A 24,683-nucleotide genomic window follows, 5' to 3' on the forward strand; every position below is an offset into this window, starting at 1 on the left:
CATGAGCAGAATGCTGTGGGATTCCTGGGCTTGGGCGGGACTGGTCGATGCAAACCGAAGGAGCAGGTTTTGGTAAGCCCCAGGGGGTCTGCTCTAAGGGGCAGGCGCTGGGGGCAGGGGAGACTGTTGACCCCCAAGGGCCGTTGGGGAAGTCACCTCTGGAACTTACATTTGCTTGTGACTCTGCTGGCTGCTGTCCGGGGCACGCGCCTGTGTGAAGGGGCTGGTGTCAGTTTAAAGTCTCTGCAGGCCACTTGACCAAACACGATGAATACCGAGGCAGCAAGACCATGGAGCGGCTTGGCCAAACTCGCAACACGCAGCTCACACGGAGAGGCTTCCACGCTAGAGCACCCAAAGGGCCTGGCGCGGGACCCGGCCCCCGAGAGGCGCCTATTCTGTGTTTTCGTTGGTTCTGCGTTAGTCTGTTTGGCATCCATTCATCACAGGGCCAATTCTATTAACTATATTTTCTTATTGTTTGTATTCCGTTTTTTTTTTCTTCTTCTCCCCAAAGCCCCCTAGCACATAGGTGTATATTCTAGTTGTTGTGGATCCTTCTAGTTGTGGCATGTGGGACGCCGCCTCAGCGTGGCCTGATGAGCAGTGCCATGTCCACGCCCAGGATCCAAACCCATGAAACCCTGGGCCGCTGAAGCAGAGCGAACTTAACGGCTCGGCCACGGGGCAGCCCCTTCTTATGGTTTGTATTCTTGATGCTCTGGCATTTGGGGGCCTGACAGACCCTCCCCTTCCTGAGGCTTGCCCAACTCTTAGTGATAGCAAAGGGAGCACCTCTTTCATCTGCAAACCAACCCATCCCTGCCCCCTCTTATCTAACTCTCGCACCCTCCCACCAAGCCTGGGCAGCCTTCCCCCAGGATCCTCTGCCCAGCATCCTTTAAGGAAGACACTCCGGCCCCTCCCCAGCTGGGCCAGGCCAGTCTCGTCTGGGTACTCACCGGCCCCTGGAATTTCAGGAAAGCACCTAACTCAGCTCAGTTATGTTGTAGGTTCTGCAATCACCTCCTCTGTGTTTGTCAGGAGAGCAGAAGCCCCGTGAGGCCAGGGCCGTGGCTGGCTTGTTCCGCCGAGTCTCTCTGCCATGCACAGTAAGCATTTATTGTTACAGAATGAGGCGTGGGGCTGAGACTCGTAGCTCTTGGGGTTTGGGTTTCTCAGAACCAGTGAGGCAGAACTTGCACGAATGACCAGTGACTCCCCTCTGGAATTCTCCGCTCCTGTCTTCACCAGCCCCACCCCGTCGAGTTCACGTGAGCACAGGAAACACAGCTCTCCAGGGCTGCCCTCCTCCTCGTTCCCTTAGCCAGCCCAACCGCCTGCAGAATGTCAGTTCATTCCAATCCCATCTTTAAGCTTTTGTTGAACACGGCTGCCACTCAGCTCTTTGAGTCTCCAGGTGCCTGACGTTTTAAGTAGCATCTATAGCCATTTTCCTAATCACAGAAGTAACCCATGCTCGTTGCAGAAATGCACACACACTAATAAAACTGAAATCACGCGTAACCCCTCACCCAGGGAAAACCATGGCCTTGTATTCTGGTGTTTGCTCTCTGGGTCCGATAAGGCTGTGGCTAGATAGCGTGAAGTGTAACAAGGTTGGCCACATATCTCGAATAGCAGTAAAGCCTCGGGACAGCCCGTCAAAAGTTCAGAAATAGCAGAAGTAAAACCAACGAATCGCTGAAGAAGTACTTAGTGAAAGTTTATTGCACATACACCAAAAAGACAGTTCGAGAAGCAGGAGCACGCACACCAAAACACGGAATGAGGCTGGGGTGCGTTGTTATAAAGCAGCTAATGCAGTGGGGAGGCGGGGACTGTGCGTGCTTCACAGCGACTACTTATAAGCTAGGATTTCCTTAAATGATAGGGAATTGGTCAGCGGTTACCTCATATCAATTTTGGGAAACAGTTTAAGTTTTGCTAATGATTTCCAGAGGCGTAAGCAAGAAATGACCCAGGTCAAGTTAGTCTTGTTGCAAAATAAGGTAAATCAAGCTTTGTTTGTGTGACTAAACTGGTTTTGTCTGCTCAGGGAATTTTCAAGGCTGAAAAATTTTTCCATTTGTTTTTGATTTTAACAAACTCTATGATGTGGGTACCATTATTATCCTATTTTCCTGATAGGGAAATTGAAGAGCAGAGAGATTACATGGCTTGCCCAAGGCTTGTGGTGGCCAATGGCCGTCCAGTCACACCAGCCGAGCCAGCAGGTGCAGGAAGCCAACACGCCCATATTCGCACACATCCGCGCTCCTGCCGCACAGAAGGGCGTGGTCTCCCTGTCCCCAAACGAGAAAGGCAAATACGCCGTCCAGGCCCCTGGCTGAGGAAGGTCTTTATGGCCAGTGGTTGAAACCGAGTTGCCCATAAAGGAAGCAGGACCAGATTGTGCCTTTCTGGGTGGGAGTCAAAGCCCAGCCCGAGCACGGCAGCGGGGTCCTGGAACTGGCCCTGGAGCCTGGAAGGGACTGCCCTTTTGTGAAACTGGAGCAAACCACCACACTGAAGGCTCTGGGGAGAAAGGGTCATCCCTGAGCAAGTGGAAGCCTGGGCCCGTGCTGCACGTGGCTGCCCATGTGGTGCAGAAACCCCAAGTGGAGAAACTAACATGAAAAATGGTCCACAGCCGGTGACTTCCATGAGGAGCCAAATCCAAAACTGTCTCACATCCCAGGGCACACTCGTGGCACACGCAGGCGCCTTTAGAAGACAGCTCCTGCTGAAGACAAACTCTCCAAGGTTACCAAGGCCGGGAGGAAACCAGCCACCTGGGACTAGTCAACAGGGGTGGCAGATGGGCTGAATCTGGAAACTAGAGATGATGCGCCAGTTTAGGAAGGATTTTAAAGATTTAAAAAAATTTTTTTTTTATTTTCCCTTCTTCTCCCCAAAGCCCTCCCATACATAGTTGTATATTCTTAGTCGTGGGTCCTTCTAGTTGTGGCATGTGGGACGCCGCCTCAGCGTGGCTTGATGAGCGGTGCCATGTCCGCACCCAGGATTCGAACTGAAGAAACACTGGGCCGCCTGCAGCAGAACGCGCGAACTTAACCACTCGGCCACGGGGCCAGCCCCAGGAAGGATTTTAAAATAGGTGTATTGGGGCGGGCCCTGTGGCCGAGTGGTTAAGTTTGCACGCTCTGCTTTGGTGGCCCAGGGTTTCACTGGTTCGGATCCTGGGCGCGGACATGGCACCGCTCATCAAGCCGTGCTGAGGTGGCATCCCACATGCCACAACTAGAAGGACCTAGGACTAAAAATATACAACTATGTACTCAGGGGCTTTGGGGAGAAAAAGGGAAAATAAAATCTTTAAAAAAAAAAGGTGTATAAAAGTCTTTGAAGACATGACAACTAACTGCAACATATATCCTAGACTAGGTTCTATACTGGCCAAAAATATGCTAGAAAAGACATTATTGGGTCATTTGTTCCATTCTTGCAACTTTTCTCTGAGTTTGAAATCATTTTCAAATAAAAAGTTTTAAAAGTGCTTTGAAGAGAAAGCACATGGAATAGAGTACAAAACAACAGGAAAGACATTATGAAAAATGTGTAGATTTTAAAAGAACCAAATGAAAATTCTAAGTGTGGAAAGTAAAGACAGCAAAATGTTGTTCAGCGTTCTCCTCACTCTGGGTTTGTCTGAGGTTTCCTCCTGTGTCTATCTGTTCTTGGGAGCGGGAGCACAGATGACAGGTGCCCCTCCCAGGGCATCTCGCCAGGTGTACGTGATGTCCTATGTGTTACTAGTGCTGTTAGCCTTGATTTCTTTTGGTTAGTGTCTGCACAGTGTGTCTTTCTCCATCATTTTACGTTTAAGCTATCTATGTCCTTCTATTTGACTGAGTTTCTTGTAGACAACATATAGTTGGTTCTTACTTTTTTATCTAATCTGGCAATCTCTGTTTTTCAGCTGGTGTATTTAGACCATTCATATTTAATGTGATGATTGAAATGGTTGGATTACATTCTACCATCTTTCCAGCTCTTTTCCAAGATCAGGACTAGGGGAAGCAAGATGTCTAGGGTACAAAAGTTTAAAAGGTGTTTACTCTCATGTTCATGCAAGTGCTGAACTCTGTGCTTGCACCACCCTAAAGGCTAGTCCCCCTTACATTTTGTACTTAGGGGCCTCGCTTGCCTCACTGTAGTCCTAGCCTTGCTGTTTTTCATTTGTTCCATCTGTAATTTGTTTCACTTTTCCTCTTTTTCTGCTTCCTGTTGGGTTAGTTGAGCATTTTAATGGTTCTATTTATCTCTTCTATTGACTTATTATTTATACCTCTTTTTAAAAAAAACTACTGGTTGCCATAGTGTTTACAGTATACTTATTTAACTAATCAGAGTTTACCTTCAAGTGATATTCTAATGCTCCCATGTGGTGGACTTTTTTTACATGTCGTATAAGCAGTGTAGTCCCAATTCTTCCCTCCCATCCTTTGTGCTATTGCTATTACTGTCCTACAGTTTACTTTTAAATGTGCCGTAAGCATACAGAGTATTGCTGTTTTTTGGCTTTAGTTTGTTGTTACCTTTTAGCACAATTACAGACTGGGGCATTTTCCATTTTAGTTTGCTTTGAGCTTTCCATTTCCAGCACTCTTCCCTTCTTTGTGTAGAGCCATGTTTCAGCCTGATCTGACATTTCTTCTCCCTGAATGAATCTCCTCAGTGTTTTTCATTTCTGCTGTCAACTTTTTAATTCTCGAGAGCTTTTTTGTTTTGTTTGATGACTGTTCCTTTTTTGGAGTGTCCTGTTCTTGTTTCTTGAATGTCTCCTCAAATCCCTCTGAGGATACTAAAGAGCATTTTTTTTAGAAAGTTTTCTTCCCCGGCATCATGTTTCCTCATAGTTACTTTCTTCCATTTGTTTGTTTATTTGTCTCTTTCAGGGGAGAACCGCAGTGGGTGATCCTGGTCTCTCGGTTGATACTTAAGAGCAGGGGACTAGCAAGATGGTCAGAAATTCCAAGCGTCAAGGTGAGGTTGATCTGGCTGGGTATTTTCACTGAAGAAAGCCTGATATTTCTATATCTTCCTCTTTTCTCTTGGCCGGGAGAGGATTCTGCTCGTCTTCTGCCTCGAGGGGAAGGCCTAGCTGCTGCCTTTCTGTGAGCCAGCAATAACTGCAGCAACTGTTTAGAATGTAGACCAACAAAATATTGTTTTCAGGATGGAGTATTCTGTCACTGACATTGTATAGAATTACTGTCACACGGTGATGAAAAGCAGACCAACCTTTAGTCACTTTTACTATTGTCTTTAAATCCCTTTCAAACAATGCAGCCCCTGTTGCAGGCACCTGTGGGGTGGACCACTCCTGCCCTCCCGACCTCGGGTGTCGCTCAGTCACACCTTCCTCCGCATGCTCCCCCCCCCCCCCCCCCCCGGGCTGTTCCACTCTTCTCTGGTCAGCTTTGTCTCTTCTGTCACCTCCAAAGCCGGCTCTCTGTGTCAAATTTCCTCTATTTCAAATGCACCTGGTGGTTTGTCTTTTCTGGTTGGATCCTGATCGAGCCTGTATCCCGTCTTGCTGTTGTCGTGGCTGCAGACTCTCGCTCACCATGGAGCGCTTTGCCATCGGGGACTGTGGGCTCGTGTTCAAGGGCGCCTCTTCTGTGAGAACCTTCTCAGCTTGGATGGGGACTGTGTCCCACAGAATGGTTTTACTTTTGCTTTGGATGAATCCCAGAGTGCTTTCCTGGAGTGGTTTTTTTTTCCAACGTCAATTTTTTTTTTTTTTTTTTTTTTGAGGAAGATTAGCCCTGAGCTAACTGCTGCTAATCCTCCTCTTTTTGCTGAGGAAGACTGGCTCTGAGCTAACATCCATGCCCATCTTCCTCTACTTTATATGTGGGACGCCTACCACAGCATGGCTTGCCAAGTGGTGCCATGTCCGCACCCGGGATCCGAACAGGCGATCCCCAGGCTGCGGAAGCGGAACATGCGCACTTAAGCGCTACGCCACTGGGCCGGCCCCTCAACGTCAATTTTTAGTGTAGGGGTTTCTGGGCCACATGGATAGGCTGAATTCAAACCCCAAACCCGTGTGAGGGACAGCCTGTGGTCACAGCTCCCGGGCAGAATTTATTTCCTCATCCAGAACCTAGGCTGGGTCGGACCGGCTTCCTTGTCAGCTCCATGAGCCGCAGGCGGACTTTATTTCTGTTCTCTCTTCATTCCAGCTCCCTGCTCCACAGACCCAAGGCTTCATCTCCTGTCCACATCTGGGTGTCAAACTCAAACTGAGCCACTGAGCCCACCAGCCCAGCACAGTGCACAGCCCCCGGGGCTGCCGATTCCCTCCAGGGTCAGTCCCACCCTCTTCCTTGGCTCCTGGGGATTTCACTTGCTATCTAGGGAGCTCAGCTATGACTTTGAGAAGATGCCCCGCATGCTGGGGTGGCCTATCTAGCATTTCTAGGTAGGTGTTTGGACTGAGACCTGCTTCTGGCAAGTTTCAGGGAATGGAAGCCTCACTCACATTGTCTTAAAACTCAGGAGATTTCACATGGAAATCTGCATTTCTAGCTTCCCTTGCTGGGAAAAATTAAAAGGAAGATTCGGCAACCATGATTCCCCGCGGTCCTTGTTGGCCACAAATACGGTCGGCTGTGTTCTGCCGTTCGCCCGGGTCCCCACCACTCCTTTATTGCCTCCCACGGGCCTTCCTGGCCCCTGTGGGTATTTGCATTCATACCGCTGCCCTTTCCCAGGTCCCAAGCCCGCCCTGCTTCCCTCCTCCCGCCCGCCTCCAACTCAGCTACAGCTCTGCTGAAAATCGCCGCCACGACCTTGCTTCCCTGCGGGTCCGCAGCGGCGCGGACGGCGCCAGCGCCGGGGCGCACGGGGAGCCACCTGTTGACGCAGCCGTGGGCGATGCAGGCGGTCAATTATTAACCGGCCGCGAGCCGGCACCAGGAAACCCGAGCCGGCGGCGAAAGCGGAGCGGGGCCCGACGGCGGCGGGAGGCTCCGGGCACAGCGCCCCCGCCTGCAGCCCGCAGCTCGCAGCCCGCCGCCGGCTCGCGCCATGGAGGCAGGTAGGCGCGGCGGCCCCGATGCGCGCGGCGCGCCCCCGGCCCGGGCTCCCGGGGGTCCGGGCTCCCGGCTGCGGGCGGAGGGGCGGGCGAGACGGGGACGGCCCGGCCTGGGCTCCGAGGCTCTCTCCGCGGGGTCCCGACCTGGCCCTGCCCTGGGACACCTCTGTCCCCCGCCCCGCCCCAGAACTGGGGGAACCAGGAGGCTGCCGTGGAAAGTTCAGGCAGCTTTGGCCGTGCCCCCCTCGGGCTCTGTGGGCGCCCCCGCGGGAGAGCTGGGGAGGGGCAGCAGGTGTCTGAGCAGCGGCGGTTTGGGGGGCATTTTCCGCTTCCTTCCCCCGCGCCCCGTCCTGGCTCTGGTGACTTTGTTCACCCCTCCGGTCGGGCTGAAGTCCTTAGAGCGGGGGGCAGGGGGCGACCCTGGCAGGGGGGACAGAGAAAGGGCCCAGGGAGGGAGATAGAGCCCGGAGGAGACTCCACAGACTGAATCCGGGACCCACAGAGGTGGAGTGGGGTGGGGCGGGGTGGGGGGAGCGAGCTGGAGAGATGGGCAGACAAGGGTTGGGGCGCGGAAAGACTTGCAAGGAACTCCAACGGCCCCCACCGCCACCAGCCACCGGAGGGGGATGGCGGGGGCCGGGGAACGGAGACCTCCCCATCCCTGCCCTCGGGAGTCCCAGGCTGGCGGGAGGAGCCGAGGTGGCAGCGGGACCGGACCACGGGCCGTGCAGTCCTGGCTGGCCCCCCCACGGGAACCTGGGGCGGGCGGGGCGCACCTAGATTTCTGCCGCCAGCTCCCAGGGGATGCCGCGGCGAAGAGGGGCGGGGCCGGGCCTGGCTGTACCCGCCGCCACCACCCCCGACCCCCCGGACGTCCCCAGACCCTGAGCACCGCCCCACCCCACCCCACCTCCCGGCCCCCCTTCCTAGCTGCAAAGTCCCGCGGAGGCTCGGGTGTCGAGAACTCGAGAACCAGAGGCCACAGGCGACAGCCCCGCCAGCAAATTTATTTACTCTGCAGCCTATCTCCGCGCGATCGGGCCAGGTATTTGCCCTGGCGGCCCCGGGAAGCTGCGGTTTTTGTTATGATAACTGGGGCAGGGCCTTCCGTGCCAGCATCCCGGAGGGGCCGGTCTCGGGTGGATCCGCTGGCGAAGGCTCAGGTTACCTGCTGGGAGCCTCGGTTCTCGCATCTCTGAAATGGGGATAATGGAAACAAAAGCGCACCTGAGGGTGCCCTGAGGCGCTGTAACAAAGTTCTCAGAACGGAGCCGGTCATTGTTCACGGCTGTTGTTTTTCAGTGATTGTTACTAATATTATCCTCATTTTACAGATGAAGAAAAGGAGGCATGGAGAGTTTAAGTGATGTGCCTGTAAGGTCACACCGCCAGAGTTCACGTGTGGGCAGTGCTGGTCCCATGTAAATGCAGGTGTAATGTCTGTGCCCGAAGAGCCTGGCGCCTGCTAAGTGCTTACTGGTGGTAGCTGCTGTTCATGGCACTGTCATTACCATTTACTGGGACATCATCCACTTGCCAGCCCCACAGGCACCCGAACCCGCTGAAACCATGGTGTTTTCATAGTGTTTGTGTACAAAATTGTATTCCCGAGCCTAGAGCGCTGGCCCGTAACAGGTGCTCCATAAAAATGTGAGGGCTTCATGCTCGGCTGGCTGGGTGCCTTTGTGTAGTCACCTGTTCAGGGGGTGGTTTGGGGCTTTGTGGAGCAGGGGTGCTGGATTTTGGCTGACAGCATCCCAAGTCAGTCAGCCAGTGGCACTGGGGTGCGGGGAAAACCCTCTGGCTCAGACGGCAAACACAGCTTCTCCTTTTCCTACACTGTTCTTTCCGTAGTTGTCTTGATTCTTTAACTCAAGCCCTTGGCTTGGTAGATGGGGCTTGGAGCTGCCCCGGAAACCCTGAGAGCATCTAACAAGGCCTCTTAGGGGGTTGGGGTCTGGTGGGCGCCCCCCCCCTGGGATATTTAGACCTCCCCCACCCTCCAACAGATCTGCAAGCCCTAGGCCCCCAATAGGGGTCCTCCTGGAAGAACCCAGCTCTCTGCACCAGACTTTATCATCACAAAACTTTCTGACTTTAAGCGAGGAGCTTATTTCTCATTGGCTTCCATTTCCCCTGCTTCTCGTACATTCCCTCAAACTGGCCTGAACACGCTTCCATTTTCTCCTCTTCTAGTCCCTTCCTGACCTCAGATAACAGCAGCCAGTGTTAGCTGAGCGCTACTCTTGGTGATCCAGGCACTTTACCTACAGACGCTCATTTAATCCCCACCACCCCAGGAGGTGGCATTGTCCCCTCGGTAAGGATGAGGAAAGCGAGGAAAGCGAGGAGGCCCAGGTGGGTGAAGCAACCCAGGCAGCCTCGCCCCAGAGCTCCAGCCCCTGACTGTGACACGGAACCCCAGCCCGGATCCAGCTGCCCAGCTCTGCCCTGGGCCCTGAGGGAGGATGTAAAAGAGGTCCCGTCTGCCCTATTGCTCAGGACAACTCCCTCCCCTCCTCCCCCGCACATGCTGTCAGGCCCGGTGCCCCTCCTCAGTGCAACCCGCCCATCTGCTTGTCCACAGCCCTTCCTGCCCTCTGCCTCCATTCTGGCGCAGGCCATTGTCTCTGTTTATTCAGCCCTGGCCTCCTTCCCCCGCTGCTGCCCTCATGCTGGTCACTTCAATGCCCCTGGCACTGGCTGCTGGGGGAGACTTTCTGAATCACTTATCAATTGGCTATTGCCGTGTAACAAAACAACCCCAAACTGGGCAGCTTAGAGCAACAAGCATTTATTATTTCTCTGGACTCTGTAGGTCGGCTGGGTGCTTCTGCTTGTCAGAGCCAGCTCCCTGGGGTGGGGTGGTCTGGGGACTGGCGAGCTGTTGGCTGGGAGCCCCCATTCTCCTTGTGGCTTGTCCAGCAGGCTAGTTTGGCTCCCTCACAATGGTGGCCGAACGCCTCCCAGCAACAAGAGAGAGCAAGCCCCAACGGGCAAGTGCTTTCAGAATTTTATTAGAGAACGTTTTGACTTTACTTGGGGTGTAATTGAAGTACACCAAACTGCCCATATTTAAAATGTGCATTTTGATCAGTTTTGACATATTACGCATCTGTCAAGCTATCCCCACCTCAAAACAAACCTCTTTATCACCCCCAAGAGTTTCTTCGTGCCCTTCGTAATCCCTGCCTCCACCCCATCCTCGCCAACCGTTGACTGGCTTTCTGTCCCTCTGGGTTGCATTTTCTAGAATTTCCTCTACACGGAATCGTGTAGCACGCACCATCTTTTTGGCTGGCTTCTTTTGCTCGGCATCGTGATTTAGAGAGTCGTCTGTGTTCTGTGTATCAAGAGTTGATTCCTTTTTGCTCATAGTTGCGTCTGTTATCTGTTACTGCAGAACAAATTACTCTAAACATTTAGGCTGAAAACAGCAAACATTTAGGACCCCACAGTTTCTGTGGGTCGGGAGTTGGGTGGGGCTTAGTGGGGGGCCTGTGGCTTGAGGTTTCTCAGGAGGTTGCAGTGAAGCCATCAGCCAGGATGCGGGCGCCCCGAGTCTCAGTGGAGGCTGACGGGGCTGCTTCCAGACTCGCTCCCCTGCTCCTTGGCAGGTTTCAGTCCCTCGTGCTGTCAGCCGTGGGGTCTCAGTTCCATGCGGGCTCTTAGACCCAGGGTCTCGGTGCCATGCGATGCCACGCGGGCTCTCCACAGGGCCGCTCACAACACGAGGGCGTGCTTCCTCTCGGAGTTACCAGAGGCAGAGAGAGGACACGGCGAGAGAGGGGGAGGGCGACTGAGAAGAAGCCACAGTCTTTGAAAAACCAAATCTCAGAAGCGACATCCCACGTTTTCTGCCATATTCTCTTCATTAGCAAGTCATGAAGTCCAGGCCCCACTCAGGGGGAGAGGATTTCACAGCAGGAGGCAGGGCTCACTGGGCCCCTGTGGAGGCTGCCTACCGTGGACACATTCCTTCGCGTGGCTGGAGCCCAACCGCTTTCCCCATTCTCCTGTCTGCGGACTTTGGGGCTGTTAGAAACAGAGCTGCTGTAAACATCTGTGTACAAGGCTTGCGTGGTCTTAGGTTTTGATTTCTCTGGGGTAAATGCCTACGAGTGGAATAGCTGCCTCATACGGTAGATATATAACTTTTTAAGAGACTGTCAGGGGCCGCCCCGGTGGCACAGCGGTTAAAGTCGCACGTTCCACTTTGGTGGCCCGGGGTTCACCGGTTTGGATGCTGGGTTCAGACATGGCACTGCTTGGCACACCATGCTGTGGCAGGCGTCCCACATATAAAGTAGAGGAAGATGGGCACGGATGTTAGCTCAGGGCCAGTCTTCCTCAGCAAAAAGGGGAGGATTGGCAGCAGATGTTAGTTCAGGGCTAACCTTCCTCAAAAAAAAAGAAAAAAAAAAAAAGAAAAGAAACTGTCAAACTGTTTTCCAAAGCGGTTGTTTTCTTTGACTTTCCCACTAGCAGTGTCTCAGAGTTCCACTGTGTTTACGTACTTGCCAAACCTCGCAAAGGTCAGGTTGGTTTGTTTTTTAATGTTAGCCAATCTAATGGTGTGTGAGGATATCGCGTGGTTTTAATTGACTTTTCTAATTTTGATGGCATTTCTGATGACTAATAACATTAAGTGTCTTTTTCTGTGCTTATTGGCTATTCAAATAGCTACTTTGGTGAAGTGTTTACAGATATTTTGTCCACTTTCTCCTTGGGGTGTCTGACTTACGACTGGGTCGTGAGAGCTCTCCCGCCTTGTTGATACACTCCTTTGTCTGAGACATGTGTCGTGAATATTTTCCCCCACTGTGACTTGCTTTTGTATTTTCTTAGTAGTGTCTTTTGAGGAGGAAAAGTTTCTTATTTTTGAAGTCCAGTTTATGAATTTTGTCTCTCATGGATCATACTTTTGGTGTTATATATAAGAAATCTTTACCTATCTATCCTAAGGACATGAAGATACTCTCCTATGTTTTTTCTAGAAGTTTCATAGTTTTAGATGTAACATTTGGGTTTGTGAGTTAATTTCTGTATATGTTGAGGAAAGAGTCAATATTCACTTTTTTCCACACAGATAACCAGTTGATCCTATGCTAATTATTAAAAAGACTTTCCCCAGTGAATTGCCTTAGAACCTTTGGACAAAAATCAAGTGACCAAATATGCGTGTGTCTATTTCCGTACTGTAATATTTTAATGCTCCATTGATGTGTGTGTCTGTCCTTTCATCAGTAATGAACTGAATGGTTTATTGTAGATTTATAGTAAGTCTTGCAAGCAGGTAGAGTCCTCCAATTTTGTTCTTCTTTTAAAAATTGTTTTGGTTGTTCTAGGTGCTTTGCATTTTCATATAAAAATTTTATAATTAGCCCGTCACTTTCTACATTTTAAAAAAAGCCTGGCGGAATTTTGACTGTGATTACAATGACTCTGTAGATGAATGTGGGGAGAATTGTTATCTTAACAGTTTGAGTGTTCTAGTCAATGAACATAGTATATCTTTCCATTATTTAGGACTTCCTTAGTTTCTTTTAGCAATGCTTTGTAATTTTCAGTGCAGATGCTTTGGAATTCATTGGTTAGATTTATTCCTAAGTGTTTTCCAATTATTTTGGTGCTCCTGTGAACGGGATCTTAGATTTAATTTCATTTTCTAATTATTTGCTGCTAGTACATAAGAATACAATTGATTCTGTATATTAATCTTGTAAACTGAGACCTTACTAAATCCATTTATTAGTTTTAGGAGTTGTTGTAGATTTCCTAGGATTTTCTACATAACAGTTACATCATCTGCATACCAGGACAGTTTTACTGCTGCTTTTCCAATCTCCATGATTTTTATTTCATTTTTTTGCCCTATTGCTATGGGTAAGACCACCAGCACAATGTAAAGTAGCAGTGGGAGAGTGGAAACCCTTACCTTGCTTCTGATCTTGGGGAGGAGATGGAAACGGTTCAGTCCTTTACCATTAAGTATGAGATTAGCTGTAGGTTTCTTATAGATGCCTTTTATCAATTTGAGGACATTCTCTACTATTATTAGTTTACTAGAAGTTTCTTTTTTAACCATTAATGGGTGTCGGATTTTGTCAAATGTTTTTTCTACATCCATTGAAATGATAATATGGTTTTTCTTCTTTGTTCTGTTAACATGGTGAATTAAGCTGATATTTGAATGTTGAACCAACCTTGCATAATTTTATTTAATCATGATATAGTTTTTATATATTGCTGGATTTAATTTGCTAATATTTTATTAAGGGTTTTTTTGTGTTTATCTTCATGAGGGAAATTGGTCTGTAATTTTCCTTTTTTGTAAGTTTTTGGGTTTTGGTATGAGGTTTATGCTGGTCTCATCAAATGAGTTGGGCAGTGATCCCGCCTCCTCTATTTTTAAAAAAGTCTGTAATATTGGCATTCTTTTCTTTCTTTTTTTTTTTTGTGAGGAAGTTGTGGCATATGGGACACTACCTCAGCATGGCCTGATGAGCAGTGCCATGTCTGGGACCAGGATTTCGAACTGGCGAAACCCTGGGCCACTGAAGCAGAGCACATGAACTTAACCACTCGGCTATGGGGCGTGAGATAATATATGGGTGTTTTGGTAATTTTTTAAATTGTTGTAAAATACGCATAACCTAAAATTTGCCATCTTAACCATTTTTAAGTTCAGGGGTACTAAACACATTCACATTGTTGTGCAAGCATCACCACCATCCATCTCCAGAACTCTTTTCTTCCCAAACTGAAACTCTAAACCCCTTAAACGATGACTTCCCATTCCCCCTCCCCTCAGCTCTTGGTAACCACCGTTCTTCTCTGTCTCTAGGAGTTTGACTACTCTGAGGACCTCATATCAGTGGAATCATGCAGTGGTTGTCTTTTTGTGACTGGCTTATTTTACTTAGCGTGATGTCCTTAAGGTTCCTCCACGTTGTAGCAGGTGTCAGAATTTCCTTCCTTTTCAAGGTTGGGTAATACTCCATGGTATGGATGGACCACATTTTGCTGATCTATTTGTTGGTCAGTGGACACTTGGGTTGCTTCCACCTTTTAGCTATTGTGAATAATGCTGCTATGAACATGGGTGTACACCTATCTCTTAGAGCCCCTGCTTTCAATTCTCTTGGGTATATACCCAGAAGTAGAATTATTGGATCATATGGAAATTCTATTTTTAATTTTTCGAGGACCTGCCGTATCTTTTCTACAGTGGCTGCACCATTTTACATTCCCACTGATGGTGCACAAGGGTTCCAGTTTCTCCACATCCTCACCTCTGGGTTTTTCAGCCTAGTCCTTATGACGGGTGTGAGGTGGATGGGTGTTGTTTTGAGCCAGCACATTTAGGGTCATTTGTTATACAACAATAGAAAGCAAATGCACTCCTTATTCTGGAAGAACATTTTCTTTAGATATCAATTTCTGGGTTGACAATTCTTTTTTTTTTTTTTTAAGATTTTATTTTTTCCCTTTTTCTCCCCAAAGCCCCGCAGTACATAGTTGTATATTCTTCATTATGGGTCCTTCTAGTTGTGGCATGTGGGATGCTGCCTCAGCGTGGTTTGATGAGCAGTGCCATGTCCGCACCCAGGATTCGAACGATCGAAACACTGGGTCGCCTGCAGCAGAGTGCCGGAACCCAACCACTCAGCCACGGGGGCCAGCCCCTGGGTTGAGCATTCTTTTCTTTCAGCTCTTTAACATGTTGATCCACTGTCTTCTGACCTCCGTCGTCTGTTGAGTAAAGATATCTTGGAGGGCCCACGTGGAGGGGCCTGCGCATGGGGTACACGGAGGATCAGGGTCCGCAGGGTCATTGTGACTTTCTCCTTAGAGGGGCTCTGTTTTGGGGCTCGGCGGGAGGCGTCCCGCCTGGGTCAGCGGCCTTTTGGGGCTCAGGGCACCTGCCATTTCTTCCCAGGAGCGGACACGAAAGGGAAAGGGGGCGGCGACCCGGAGGACCCCCGGAGCCCCGCGCACCCCGAGCTCCCGCAGCTCCCGCGCCGCCCGCAGCTCCTGGATGAGGATGGAGGGCCCAGCGACGAAGCGGCCGCCGACGGGGAGGACCCCCCGGCCGCCCCGCAGGCCGAGGCCTCGGCAGCTCCCTCCACCCAGGCCCAGGCCGAGGGCGAGGCCAGGCAGGGGCCCAAGGTGGCAGCCAGCGGGGTTCCCAACATTGGCTTCGTGGGCGAGCCGCCGCCCTACGCGCCGCCCGACCCCAAGGCCGTGCACCTGCTCTACCCGCCATTCCCGCAGGCGCCCGTGCTCTTCCAGCCCGCGCCCGCGCCCCAGGCCCTGTACCCGCCGCCCGCGCCGCTCTACCCCGCGGCCGGCCCGCAGCCGCTCTTCGCGCCCTTCCCGGTGGTGAGTAGGCACGGCCCCGCCCCCGCCCCCCAGGTCACCCCGCCCGCCCGGTGCCCGGGACGCCTGCTCCACAACCACCTGCTTCCCATCACCCCCTGCTCACCCCCACCCCCTTCTAGCCCCCCACTTCCTGCTCCCCCACTTTCCCCCGACTCACCCCTCCCTCCCTAGGTGGGAGAGTCTGGTGCACAGACGAGAGGTCACCATAACCAACCTGCAGAGGGAGCTTCTGTGCCCAGAGGAGGGAAAGGAAAGGGCTCCCTCAGCCTGGGGAGTGGGCGCCCGGGGAGGCTTTCCCCCTACTCAAGGTGGGGGCCTTTGAGCTGGGTTCTGAGTGTAGGCAGAGGAGAGAAGGAAGGGTGCTCTGGGCTGAGGGCAGAGCACAAGCCTGGTGTGCCCTGGGAATGATGGTGGAGTGTTCAGCTAGCGGGGAGGGAGGATGGGAAGGTGGGATCCATGGTGAGGGGCCCCAGGGCCTTTGGGTGGGAGATGACTTGATTACATTTTTAGAAAAGACAAAAGAAAATGAAAAAACCCTGGGCTGCCTGTGGAGGAGCGCTTCGAGGTCCCCCCTGGTGGGGAGCCCAGTGAGGACAGGGAGACACGTGGTGGGTGGACCCTGAGCTGAGCAATCTGCGGCGGGCGGAACTCAGAAGGCTCCCTGGGGCTGAGTGACCGGCTGGGGTGTGGAGGGAGAGAGAAGGGGGCCCGCCACCCCTTGGGCACCTGCAGCCTCAATGGGTGGGGGTTGGGGGCAGACCCAGTGACCCCTCCGTGGTGCTGGCTGGCTGTGTGCTCCCTCTGGGGCTAGGCCTGGCCCCCTCACTGCGCCGTGGCGTCTGTCCCCACAGTACAACAGCCCCGTGGCGGGCGGGCCGGTCCCCGCCGGGGTGGAGCATCGGCCCCCACCCAAGGACTACATGATGGAGTCCGTGCTGGTGACTCTCTTCTGCTGCCTGCTCACCGGGCTCATTGCCATCGTCTACTCCCACGAGGTAGGTGGGCCCGGGCAGGCCCTCGCATGGCCTCCCAGCACGCAGCCCCCGGTGCCCCAGGCGGGGTCTGCATAGCCCCTTCCCAGCTGGGTCTGGTGTTTCCTCCTCAGGAGGGTGGCAGGAACTGGGAACTCAGTGTCCACTTGCCCCCACTGGATGGACAGCTCCTCCCCTCCCCCATCTCTGCCCCCTCTGCAAGATCTGCCCTAGAGAGTTTGGCTAAAACAATTCACATGGAAGGTGTGAATGACTGACAAGGCCCAAGGAACTGCCCCCAGTGGGGCTTGTGTTAAGCGGGGTGCAGACTGCCATCCATCCATCACTCGTTTCTTCTACTGCCCACCTCCAGCTGTCCATCCATCTAGCTGCCGGTCTATTTACCCACTCACCCACCGCTTTCTTCCCCCACCGTTCCACCTACTGTCTCTCTAGTCTCTCTCCATCTGTCCGTCCATCCACCCGCCCCTCTATTCACCCATCAGCCCACTCATCTGTGTACTCACCTATCTCCCATCCCTACCCGTCCATGCCCCCACTGCCTCGAGAATGTCCAGCCTCCCCCTGCCCGCCGATGTGACTGACCATTTGCAGGCACGGGGTTAGGCCCTGGGCGCTCAGGGATGCCAGTGTGAAGACCTTCTAACAGACAAGTAGGCAGGCTTCTGGGGGCTTCTGCTCCAGGCTGAATTGACCACAGCCCTGACTCCCGCCGCTGGTCAAGCTCCCCAGTCATAAGCAAGCCAGGACTGTGGGGGGAAGGGAGCTCTCAGGACAGCTCAGAAGTGGGACTCAGGAAGCCGCTGCCTGCCTGTGAATTCTGGCTCCACCACCAGCTGTGTGGCCCTGAGCAGATCACTTAACCTCTCTGAGCTTTTGTTTCCTCATCTGCGAAGTGGGGGAAACAATGACAACAAACTCAGGATTGCCGTGAGGATTATAGGAGATGAGGCCGAGGGTGTCATCTGTGCCAGGCCGTGGCAAGTGCCCAAGAGCTGGCAGCCCTCACTCCATTCCTCCTGTTCCTTTCTGAGCTGTGGCCGGGGGACGTCCCCGAACCCCTCAGGGTGTCAATTTTCCAGTCTGTGCTCTGCGGCCGGGCCTTGATGATGTTGAGGGGGGGCTGTGTGTCCGCTCACCGCCTGCCCCCGCCCGTCTCGTTGCAGACTCGCGCGGCCCTGAGCAGGGGCGACCTGGCGCAGGCGGAGGAGGCCTCACGCAAGGCTCGCTCACTCGTGCTCTTCAGCCTGCTCTTCGGCGTCTTTGTGTCCACCAGCTGGGTCATCTACGTGGTGGTGGCACTCTACCTCCCCTGAGGGCTGGGGGCTCCTCCAGGGACGCCTGACCCAGCCAGACGCTTCCTGCGGACTTTGATCCCTGCCGGTGGCCTGGCCCTCTGTCAACTGTAGAAGGGACCCGGGGCCAGAAGAAGGTGGGCTTTGCAGCCCTCGGCGCATGTGGCTGGGCCTCGGCCCCTGTAGGTGGCCCCAGGCAGAGTCCTAATGGGAGGTGGCCCCAGGGCTCAGGCCCAGCTGTGGGATGGCGGCCCCCTGGAGCCCCATTTCCCCACTGCCTCCTCCTCTGGGTCTTTCCCCATGGTCCTCGCCTTCACCTAACACCCCTGGGAGCCCACTGGAGGGACCAGAGCCCTCACTGTCCCCAGAGCCGTCTGGAAGGACACTGCCACCTCCAGCATGCCCCACCTCCGGCCCAGCCCTGTGACTGCAGGGCAGAGCAGCCGGTATCTCTCTCTCCCTAGGGGAAGTTGGGAGCAGTGGCCTCCTCTCCCCCTGGTAGCTCCTGGCTGGATGTTCTGCACCCAGCCCCATCCAGGAGGCAGGGCTCATGCTGACCCCACATCCAGAGACCGAGGCCACTATGTCTGGTCAATACACAAAAGCCTGTACCCTGGGCAGAGCTTCACGTTGCTGCTGCGGGGCCACTGCTACTTCCTGGCTCCCTGTCAGGGTGAGCGGTAAACATCTGTCCACAGCTGGGCCCTGGGGCTCCCACGCCGGCCCCTCTGGGATGCTCTTTGCACATGGGCAGCCCGGCGAGGGCCTGTTTGTTGCCCACACAGTGCAGCACGGTGCCTGGCTTCTGGTGAGCACTCGGGCTGGGCTGCTGGGCGCTGATGGCGGATTTCTGCAGGGCCTCCCACGGCCAAAGGTGATGGGACAGCAGGGACTGGGGTCTTACCATGAGCATCGGGACAGCCAGGCACCTCCGCGGCAGCAGAGAGGGGATCCGTTATTGGACATTTTCCTGGGGAGGTGGTCCGGAGCTCTACCAGATTCCTGAAGGCGCCTGCGACTCAAAAAGATTAAAAACCATCTATACAGAGAGGAGGAAGGGGCCCCTGACTAAGCCATACAAGGTGGACAGCTCAAGTTTAATTGGGGGCTTTCTGCAACCCCACTGTGCGCTGCTCACAGCCCTGGGCCCGGCACTGGAGCTGAAGCAGAAATCCCATCTCAGCCCTTGAGATGCTCCGGGAGCTGGAGGCGCCGGACGAGGGAGTCAGTGAGGAGCGAAACGCTTGGAGAGTGAGAGGTGGCCTCATGTTCTAGGACACTCTGCTGGTCCAGAATTAGGATCTCAAACGCTCAAATGCATGACAGCCACAAAGTAGGAGGAGGAAACCATCTTCTGGGGATTGACAGATGCCAAAAGGTGTTTGGCGGAGTCCAGCAGCCACAGCTGTGCTTACTAAACACTTAAGTAAAATCAGAATAGAAAGAAATCATTTCGACCAGTGCTCCTCCAACTATAAGGGATATGAAAGAGCTGGGAGATCCTGTGAAAATGCAGATTCTGATTTAGTGAGTCGGACCCGAGATGCTGCGTTGCTAATGAGCTCCCAAGTGATGCTGAAGCTGGTCCATGAACCAACAGCAAATGGCACATTAAGCAGGAAATGACTCAAACCATTAAGAACCATTATAACCAGGACCAAGCCATGTGACGCTCCCCAGCGTCTCTGTGATTCAGCATTGTTTCGACGGTCTAGCTAATGTAAAAAACAAGGTGGTATTTGTAGCATAAAAACTAGAAGAGACAAAATGATTCTCCAGCTAGAATATCCAAGAGTCAGTGACAAAATCAGAATAAGAGAACTCAATAAAAGTTGTTGGATAGGAAATACACAATAGTCAATGAGACTAATCAATTAAAAATGGAAAAAAATTAAAAATTCCACTCATAATACTGATAAAAACAGTAAAATCTAGAAATAAATTTAATGAGAAAGATCTGGATCCAAATGAAGAAAACAATTTTTTTAAATCACCGAAAGAAAAAAAAAATCTGAACAAAATATCTGGATAAGAAAATGTAATATTGGGGCCGGCCCGGTGGTGCAGCGATTAAGTTCACACGTTCTGCTTCTCAGTGGCCCAGGGTTTGCCGGTTCGGATCCCAGGTGCGGACATGGCACCGCTTGGCACGCCATGCTGTGGGAGGTGTCCCACATATAAAGTAGAGGAAGATGGGCATGGATGTTAGTTCAGGGCCAGTCTTCCTTAGCAAAAAGAGGAGGATTGACAGTAGTTAGCTCAGGGCTAGTCTTCCTCAAAACAAAAAAGAAAGAAAATGTAATGTCATAAAAATATCTAGCTTTGTCAAAGAGATTTAATGAAATTCCAACAAGAAAACCAAGCTTTACAAAGTATGACAAAAATGTTTTAAAAAATTAATATGGAAGGAAAATGTGAGAAAATTGTTAATAATTTTTAAAAGTTTAATGAGGGGAGACTTTCATCACCAGATATTAAAACTTACCATAAAGCTACAATAATCAAGACAGCATGGCTTTGCCACAGCCAGAGATCAGTGAAAAATTATTAATAAAGTCCAGAAAACATTCCGCGTATGTACGGGAAGTTAACATCTGATCACAATGGCATTTTAAATGAGTGAGTCCAGGAGGGCTCATAATAAGCAGAGCTGGCTATCTGGTTGGGAAAATAATTACTCTCCTATTGTGTGCAAAGATAACTTCCAGGTTAAAGAGCTCAGGATAGAGTAAAGCTGAACTATTACTAGAAGGGATCGTAGGGGGATAGTTGTACGGCTTCAGGGTGTGGTGGCAACACGGAAAGGGGGCCTTCTAAAATCTGGAAAACCGGAGAGGGAAAGACTGATAGGTTTGAGTTCTGTATTTCAGGAAAGTACAGACTTAAACGTGAGATGACCTTCACTTATCAGACTGGGAAAAAACTAGAAAGACTGAATACCTCCCGACTTGGGGAAGGACTGAACAGAGACGTGCTCATTTACGACTGGTGGGTGGGTGCTGCCGCAATCTTTGTGGAAAGTAGATGGACGGTATCCATGAATAATACGCGTGCCATATATGTATATGCATGTGGTGCAAGGAACAGACTCCAGAGGGATGTGTTCCAAACTGCTGATGGTGGCTGTCCCCGGGGAGAGGATGGGCCCGGAGGGTTTGTGTGATACGTTGCTGAATTTTAAAATAAAGATGTATTTATGCATTGTGTCATTAAAAAATAACTGAAGAAAATGTGCATGCCTTTTGACCCAGCTCTTGCAGTGTCAGGATTCACAGCAGTAAGAAGCCAATCTGTTCTTCTGAAGCTTCCAGGCCTGTGTGGGAGACAGACATTTATCAGACGGTGCGCCTACCAACTGTGCTGAAGCACCGTGAAGGAGACGTGGCCGGGGCAAATCTACAGTGTCCGAGCTGAGAAAAAGCTCAGGTTAAGTTAGGGCGCCTCCCGATGTCAGAGATGTCAGAATGTGTGTGTCTCAGAATCACGCTCGTGTGGCACGGAGGTTCCACCTGCGAGAGCGGTGGAGAAGGGATTTCCTGAGGAAGCTGTGAATATGTTAACATTAAGATCCAGTGAGATGCTGCGTTCGAAAGCGTTCGTGTCATTTTGCATCCCCACCCGCCATGGATGGGAGTTCCAGTTGCTGCACAAACTCATCCGTCTTTTAAGTTTTAGTGCTTCTGGAAGTTAAAACTGTGATGGTGTTTCCGTGTGGCTTTACTTTGTATTTCTATGATGACTGATGACGTGCGGCCTTTTGTCATCTGCGTATCAGCTGTTTGGGTACCTCTTTTTATCATGTGCCTGTCAAGCCGTGTGCCCATATTGATGCTGGGTTGTCTTTTCCTTATCAATTTAGAGGAGTTCTTTATGTATGCTAGATGGGAGTCTTGTGGTAGATACAGGTATTGCAAATACCTTCCCCACTTTTTAGCTTCCCTTTTCACTCTCAATGGTGTCATCTGATGAAAAGAAGTTCTCTCTCTCTCCCTTCTTTTTTTTTTTGAGGAAGATTAGCCCTGAGCTAACATCCATCACCAATCTTCTTTTTGCTGAGGAAGACTGGCCCTGAGCTAACATCCATGCCCATGTTCCTTTATTTTGTATGTGGGACGCCTGCCACCGCATGGCTTGATGTGCTGTAGCTCTGTGCCTGGGATCCAAGCCAGCAAACCCCGGGCCGCCAGAGCAGAATGCGCAAACTTAACCACTGTGCCACTGGGCTGGCCCCAAGAAGTTCTCAGTTTTAATATATTCAAACTTATCCTTTCCTTTATGGGTAATGCTTTTTGTGACTTAAAAATCTCTCTACTGCTAGGTCATGAAGATATTCTCTTCTACTATCGTCTAGATCTAGAAGCTTTCCTGGTTTATTTTTCCATTCGGATCTGCCACCCACCTGGAGTAGACTCCAGAGGTCCACATGTCTATTCTTGTGTCACTATCATGCTTCGCTATCCTACTTCATTACCAGGACTTGGTAGTAAGTCCTGAGATTGGGTACGTCAAATCCTCCCACCATCTTTAAGGGTCTTGGCCATTTAAAATCATGTGTATTCATAATAAATTTCAGAATTTGTTAATTTTCACCAAAATGTTGTGATTTTGACTGTGATTGCTGTAAATCTATGGATTAATTTGGGGATAACTGACATCTTTACAGTGTTGAGTTTTCCAACAAACGCGGTGAATTTCCTTGTTTGTTTAGCATGTCTTTTAAAAAGTTTCCCTTGATTTTTTGGTGCAGAAATATTGCATGTTTTGTTAGTATCCCTGGGTTTCTTATTTTTTTGATGTTATTATAAATATGATCTTTTTTTATTTTTCTTTTTTTGTTACTTGCTAGTATACAGAAATGCAATTGATTCTTTTTTTTTGAGGAAGATTAGCCCTGAGCTAACTGCTGCCAATCCTCCTCTTTTTGCTGAGGAAGACTGGCCCTGAGCTAACATCTGTGCCCATCTTCCTCTACTTTATACGTGGGACACCTACCACAGCATGGCTTGCCAAGCAGTGCCATCTCCGCACCCGGGATCTGAACCGGCGAACCCTGGGCCGCTGAGAAGCAGAGCGTGCGCACTTAACCGCTGCGCCACTGGGCCGGCCCCTGCAATTGATTCTTGATTCTTGACTTTGTAGCCAGCAACCTTTCTAAATTCATTTACATTTTGGTAATTTATCTGCAGATTCTGTTGAATTTTCGTTTATACAGTATACGGTATGTATATCATGAGTTTTCATCTTCTCTTCCCGTCCTGCGCCTTCTGGGTCTTTTCCTCACCTTCCTGCACCTGCTGGGCCCCCCGGCCCAGTGCAGACAGAAGTGCTGACTGTGGGCAACCTTATCTTTCTCCCAGTCTCCAAAGGAAGACTTTCAACATTCTGCTTTTAAAAAATATATATATATCCTCTCTCAGATTCAGGAAGCAGGCTTCTATTCCTAGCTGGCTAAGAATTTTCTTTTAATCATGCATGCATATTGAATTTTATTAAATTACTTTCACATATCTACTGAGAAAATTATCTGATGTATTCTGTTAACGTGGTGACTGAGTGTTGATTTTCAAATGTTTAAAGCAATCTTTCTGTCCTGGAATAAGGCCGTTTTGATCACGATGTATTAGCCTTTTTATCTGTTGCTACATCCAGGTAATATTTTGTGTAGGATTTTTGCATCTGTGTTTATGAGCGAAGGTGGGCTGTAGTTTTCATTCTTGTTGTGGTTTGGGAACCGGGGTTGTGTGGCCCCATGGCAGGGGTTGGGAAGTGCTTCGCATTTTCTGTTTTTGGAAGTGTGTGAGGTTAGAGTTATTTCTTACATGTTCCTGAGAGAGGCATGTTAGAACTTCCCGGGTCACGGATTTGTCCCTTTCTCCTCGGAGTTCGGTTGGCCTTTCCTGTGGATGCTTTGAGGCTGTGTAATTGGATGCATACATATTTAGAAATTGTTAAATCATCCCGCTGAGCGTACTTTATGTCTTTTCAATGTCCCTTTGTAAGTCTAGAAATGCTTTCTGCCTTAGAGCCTACTTTATCTGATATTAGCAGAGCTGTGCCAACCTTTTTGGGCTGTATTTGCAGAGTCTATCTTTTTCTGTATTTTTACTTTCAACCTTTCTGTATGTTTTAGATAGATATGTCTTGTAAACAGAGCATAGATTTAAAAAAAATACAGTCTGACAGTGTCTTTCAACTAGAAAATTTAGTCCATTTATTTAATATCACTTTAAAAATTGTATAGACCTGCGTTTGAATCCACCGTCTCACTCTGCTGTCTGCTGGTCCCACTTTAGAAGGCAGATGCTGCTTTCTCTCTCCTTTCCTGCCTCCTTTTCGATCAATTATTTATCATTATTCCATTTCATCCTCTCTATTAGCTTGGCGATCATACATTCTTGTCCTATTCAGTGGTTCCCTGGAGATTAACAACTTGCCTTCTTGACTGCTGAAAATCTAATGTTTTTAGTACTTTTTTCTTCTTTCTAGACGATTCAAGAACCAATCCAGCACACTCTAGCTCGGTGTCTCTCTTCTTGGTCACACACCATTGATACATATTTTAAGTCTCTCTACTGTTGCTGTTTCATACGGTTCATGCTCATGTAGGTTTATCCACACAGTGGCTGTTTTTTCTGGCTCTTTCATTCTCTCCTGTGTGTCTGACCCTCCGTTTGGGATTATCTTCCTTCTGCCTGGAAACACTGTTTTGTCTTTTCTTAGTGCAGCTCTGCTGGTGATGAATTCTCTTAGTTTTTGTTTGTCTGACAATATCTTGATTTGTACCTTCATTCTTGAAAGATACTCTGAGTGGAGACAGAAGTGTCGTTGGGTATTTTCTTTCAGCACTGAGGACATCACTCCATCGACTTCCATCCCCACTGCTTCTGCCGAGGAGTCTAGTTGCTGTGCCTTTGAAGGTAACATGTCCCGTTTTGCCTGTCT

The 24,683-nt window shown here is 50.5% G+C and overlaps 1 protein-coding gene across 2 annotated transcripts in view; it reads left to right on the top strand.

The window, feature by feature from the left end:
• Positions 1-20,971, top strand: part of PRRT1B (proline rich transmembrane protein 1B) — a 23,049-nt gene extending 2,078 nt beyond the window's left edge. Inside the window, exons 2-5 of one of the 2 annotated variants that reach the window (XM_070595375.1) lie at positions 4,923-5,010; positions 15,012-15,454; positions 16,306-16,449; positions 17,613-20,971. In XM_070595375.1, coding sequence (XP_070451476.1) covers positions 4,986-5,010; positions 15,012-15,454; positions 16,306-16,449; positions 17,613-17,762 — 762 coding nt within the window. In that variant the 5' untranslated portion in view covers positions 4,923-4,985 and the 3' untranslated portion in view covers positions 17,763-20,971. Of the gene's footprint in view, positions 1-4,922; positions 5,011-6,757; positions 7,073-15,011; positions 15,455-16,305; positions 16,450-17,612 lie in introns of those variants that run through there. The other variant, XM_070595376.1, reaches the window with a different exon arrangement.
• The last annotated feature ends 3,712 nt before the right edge of the window (positions 20,972-24,683 follow it).

The sequence above is a fragment of the Equus przewalskii genome, chromosome 26 (genome assembly GCF_037783145.1).
Source record: "Equus przewalskii isolate Varuska chromosome 26, EquPr2, whole genome shotgun sequence".
Taxonomy (NCBI): Eukaryota; Metazoa; Chordata; class Mammalia; order Perissodactyla; family Equidae; genus Equus; species Equus przewalskii.